This window comes from Akebia trifoliata, chromosome 2 (assembly GCF_017979445.1).
Source record: "Akebia trifoliata isolate Shusen 1 chromosome 2, ASM1797944v1, whole genome shotgun sequence".
In the NCBI taxonomy this organism is placed as follows: Eukaryota; Viridiplantae; Streptophyta; class Magnoliopsida; order Ranunculales; family Lardizabalaceae; genus Akebia; species Akebia trifoliata.
In genome coordinates, this window is record NC_141376.1 from 18,065,994 (window position 1) to 18,071,541 (window position 5,548).

The 5,548-nt window shown below is 32.3% G+C and overlaps 1 protein-coding gene across 1 annotated transcript; it reads right to left on the minus strand.

The window, feature by feature from the left end:
• Positions 1-246: 246 nt before the first annotated feature.
• On the minus strand, positions 247-4,975 carry LOC147409848 (uncharacterized). The gene is made up of 2 exons (XM_086432021.1): positions 4,970-4,975; positions 247-1,401 (listed from the first exon to the last, which is right to left on the minus strand). Exons 1-2 carry the CDS (start codon positions 4,973-4,975, stop codon positions 247-249), a joined length of 1,161 nt encoding a protein of 386 aa, XP_086288147.1.
• Positions 4,976-5,548: the final 573 nt, after the last annotated feature.

The window sequence follows — 5,548 nt, forward strand, 5'->3', positions numbered from 1 at the left end:
GTACGCCCAGAGCGCGAATGGTAATTTTTCAGACCAATCCCTGTGCGATTGACACATTTTCCTGATAATCGTCTTGAGATTCTTGTTGGCTGCTTCCACTGCTCCATTAATTTGAGGACGGTAGGGAGATGATTTGTGATACCGGATCTTGAATTTTGAACACAGTGTAATGACTTCAACTTTGAAATGTGACCCATTATCCGAAATCAGTTCGGAAGGTACCCCATATCGACTGATGATATGCGCTTAGATGAACTTGGCAACTTTAGATGCGGTGAGAACGACGTACGAAGCGGCTTCTACCCATTTTGTGAAGTAATCAATGGCTAGGATGTACTCATGCCCATTCGATGCTTTAGGTGTGATTTTGCCGATTATATCAATTCCCCAAATAGAGAACGGCCACGGAGAAGTCAAACCAACTAGCTGAGATGGAGGAACGTGTATGAGGTTAGCGTGTATTTGACACTTATGGCAGGTCTTCACCAAATGATGGCAGTCTGTTTCCATTGTCGGCCAATAATACCCTTGCCTCATGATTCGTTTAGCTAGCATTTTCCCACTCATGTGAGGTCCACAATCCCCCGAATGTAGTTCTGACATTATCCATTCAGCTTGATTTTCATCAATACATGCCAAATGGATTCCGTCATATGATCTCTTATATAAATTCCCTGCACATAGTATGAATTGGGATACGAATCTCTGCAGAGTTTGTCGTTCTTTCCTAGATGCTTCAACTGGGAACTCTTGTTTTTCTAAGACTTTCTTGATGTCAGTATACCATGGCTTTCCGTCAGGAAGTCGAGCAGCGATGTCGACCTGGTAGCAATATGCGGGTTTATCTTTGATTTCGATGGTGATGGGCCTTAGTTCCATGCCTGGAGGTAAATGGATCATTGAAGAGAAAGTAACTAGGGCATCTGCGAATCTGTTATTTTCCCTTGCTAGATGTTGAAACAAGATGGTTTTGAATTTTCTCACCAGATTTAACATATATTCATGATAAGGTTTCAGTTTCGCATCCTTGGTTTTCCACTCTTCCAACGATTGATGTATGATCAAAGCCGAATCTCCAAATACTTCAATTTCTGTTATACCCAAATTCAATGCAGCCTCAAGCCCGGCGATGCACGCTTCATATTTAGCTGTATTATTCGTATTGGAGAAAGCCAGCTTAACAGCGATCGGAATGTGGCATCTTTCGGGAGATATCAAAACCGTCCCTATTCCATACCCATTTTGATTTGCAGCTCCATCGAAGTATAGTTGCCAAACTTGGTCTCGTGGTTCTTCTTCAAGGTTCAGGATATTTTCATCCAGGAATTGATTGACAGGTCTTATTCCCTCTATTACGGGATGATCGGCCAAGTACTCTGCTATTGCTCTTCCCTTAATAGACTTTTGTGTAGCATGCGTGAGAAATGTTCATAGGACGAAATGTACAAAGAGAACCTTATTGAGAAATGTTGATTTTTTTATTGTACTAGAAGTGTCCATATAAATCATTTTGATGTAAACAATTTTTTATATTTTTTATGAATTTAATATCAAAAAGATCCTTTTGACATTATATTTATTCATTGTATTCAAGTGTCCATATAGGTTCAAATGTAAATTGCATATATGGAATCTTTTAGATATAATTTTTTTTAATGAATTCAATGTCAGAAGAATCATTTTGTCATTATATAAATTATATTATTATCTCATGTCTAAAGGATCCTTTTAACATTGTATACAATACATTCTGATATAATGTCCTTCTGACATTGAATAAATTACATTCGTATCTCATGTCAAAAGAATCATTCTGACATTGTATACAATACATTTTGATATAATGTCTTTCTGAACTTCTAATATTATATTCAGAACATTGTACTCAAGTGGCTACAAGATGAAATGTACAAATGAATCATATATTTATGAAACATATCATAAATTTACTTTTTTCTAAAATATGAACAATGAATGAAAATTACAATCATTGTATGATTATAGTCAAGTTTAAGTTCTTTTTACATATATAGATAAATATGACATTAATTGTAGATACTACTAAGTATATGAAATAATTATGATTTATTAAGATTTAAGGTTATATTGTATTGCTTATTAAATTAATTAATTACTTTTCATTGGTCTACGTTAGGTCAATTGTGTTGCAAATTGTCTTTCATATACGTTAACATGGTATGTTATTATCTTTTAATGATATTAAATTCTATATTTTTTGTACATCTTGAAATATAAGATGACATATCTTAATATTTGTTTCAAACGCGTGTTATGTGTAACGCAAAAAGATTTAACCAATTCTTTTCAAATTTAATAGTTGAGTAGAAAACATATATAAATTCTATGAGCTTTACTCCACTACTATTTATGCCACGTGTCCCAATATATAGTAATTTAAATTTTCTCCTTATAGAGAAATTTCATCTAAAAAATTGTTACTTTTCATTTAGAATTAAAAATATTTCTATTTCAGAATATGAGGTTGCATTGACTTTGGGATGTTTGTATAGTAGTGATGAAATTGGTTCTATCTTAAATGAATGCAAAATTTGTGTACAATTATTTTAAAGTAAGTACTTTGACATGCTAATAGAGATAACATTATATTCTTTTGAGATTGTACTTAATACAGTCTTAAAAAATGAAAATATTATTGAATCTAAAAGAATATTTTTATTATACATAGCTGTTACATTTTTTACTTCTTAAGGACTCATTGAAGATTAGTAAAGAACTTTTAAGTACAGCATGGTGCGATGAGATCTTCAATGGGATCTCATGAGATAGATTAGTACACAATCACCTTTTAAAGTCTTTACGTATTTGTGCGACGAAGTTTAAGAAAATTAGTAAATATGTACATGTCGTTGGTTGTGCATTAGCACTTCAGGTAATTGAGGAAAAGTTCGAGTTATTAATTTAATCTTAGTTATAAGGACTACTTTTATAAATATTGAAGTTTATTTAAGTACTTATCATGTATTCTTATGCACTTAAAGGTATGGATATTTAAACATTTCCCGATAATAGTCCCTACACATTTTCCAATCATTTTCAAAGGTATCTCAAGTACCCTTATTGTTTTAATAAGAAATGAGAATTTTACGTCAGAAAGTTTGTCAATTGTCCGGTATGAATTATTGAACTACAATTTTAATCATATATATATATATATATATATATATATATATATATATATATATATATATATATATATAACTTAATATAATACTATTGATTTATATGTATGTATTATCTTGAATAGCTTATCAATAAGTTGAAATTGACCGATTCAGAACTTTGTGAGGCCGTCCTTACTCTATTTTGTAAGGGTTATAAGAGGAAAAAGAAAAATGGTATTCAGTTTAAAAAGAAAAACTCAAAGGTTAATAACTTGAAGAAGAAAATGACAGTGATGGAACGAAAGTTGAAAGATCTTTCTAAAGTTATTAAAGAATTGAAAAAGGACATTAAATGTTTGAAGTTATCTAATGAATCTGACCCTAAGGTATTGTCCCTCTACCATATGTGATGAATCCACATAATAAGTTATATTCACTTAGAGATCATTATGAATGATTGTTTTAATATCTAACAATACATCGTTAAATTCAACAAAGCCCCATACTTTACGCCTTCGGAAACCAAGTCATCTCCCCCTACCAACACCTCCGTCGATCCTCAGATATGCCTAAGGCATTAATCTACCAATGACTTAGTCAATCCTTCAAGTATGCCCAAGTCATCGTCTTTTAAAATCACCTCGACCATTTTTTCACTGGATAGCGAAGACGGACCAATTGGTAAATTGGGGATTTTCTAAGAACTGGTAGTCGCTACATAATTTAGGTATAGGAATCATAAATAACTCCAAAAATAAATCGAGTTGGTCCACAGATAATAGAAATGGGTAAGGGATTAGATTACGGGTTTCGGAAGGTATTAGGCATTGAACCCGCCCGATCAAAGTGATCGGTCTTTATTACGATCCAAAACTATCATACGGTCAACGGGTAAAAATTAAAGTCAAGCTAAGATCCCATCATCATCAATTTATATCGGGTGTGATAAATGAATCTTATGGTTAAAATTTTTCCAAATATTACATGATTTCTCAAATTTCACATAAAATGGAGAAATTTGAAAAAACCTTAATTTTATCCAACGTTCTAAAATTCACGTGGTGACATTTCAATCCACAGGTCCACATATGCAAACATTTATTGAATCAGCTAAAATAAGAACTTAATAAAAAATTTCAAATTTAAAAATCATGAATGTGAAATTGCTAAATAGGTAACTCATGAATTTTCTAAATTAGGAACTCGAAATTTCCTAAATTAGAAATAAATAAATACGTGATGAGTTCCCAAATAAAAAAATTCACAAATATGAATTTTCTAAAATTATGATTTTAGAAAAGTCCCTCGAGTCAATGAAGAATCTGAATTTACATGAATCTCCCAACTTGGCAACTATGATTTTCAAAGTTTAATTTTGTCATGTGAATTCTTCAAATTTCACATATTTAGATCTCACGATTGATAAGGCTAACATGCAATGAATTGATTTACTAAAAAATAATTTGATCGATCCACTAATACCAAAAATCAATGAGTCAACTTATTAACTTTGTGTTTAAAAATTAATTGAATCAATCTATCAATATCAAAAATCAGTGAGTCGATTAATATCAAAATTAGTGAGTCGATTCAATAATATCAAAACCAGTGAGTCGATCTATTAATGTCAAAATCAATGAGCCGGCTTACTGACTTTGTATATAAAAACTAATTTGATTAATTTATCAACGTTAAAAATCAATGAATAGATTCACTAATATTTTAGAAAATCAAGAACCGCTATTAGTGTCACGTGCACAAAAATCGGTGAGTCAATTTAGGTATATTAAAAAACTAAGAAATCAAGAATAAACGAAACAACTTACCTTCATCGAACATTTTGATTACTTGGATCCCTTAAAAAATTGAAATTTAGATGATCCTTATCGAGGTTTGAAATGAGACGTTATGAGATCAAGGTGTTTGGCTAGATTGAGTCTCAAGATCATGATGGTGGATGAGCATTATTCCTTCTAGTGTAATTTGAAATAATTTGAGAGTTCTTATAATAAAAGAGAGTATGGAGTAGAAGTGGTTTCCTCTGCTAGAGAAGGTGTAAAGATGATAAGGGAGGTGTTATGAAAAGAAGATATTGAAAGGATGATGGAGAGGCTATTACTGTGAGAAGAAAATGGCATGCTAATGGAGGACATTTGGGGATGCTAGTGGAGGGCATTCAGGGGTTGAAGGTACTGTAAATAAGAGTTGTTAATGGATGACGTTCGGGGGTTGAAAGTACTATAATATGGGTTGCTAATGGAAAATGTTTGGGCTGAAGGTGTTGTAATATGGACTACTAATGAAGGGCATTTGGGGGCTATTAATGGAGGACGTTTGGGGGCTGAAGGTGTTGTAATGGGGACTGCTAATAAAGGAGGGTGGAGAAGAAGGTGGGGGTCTTAGAT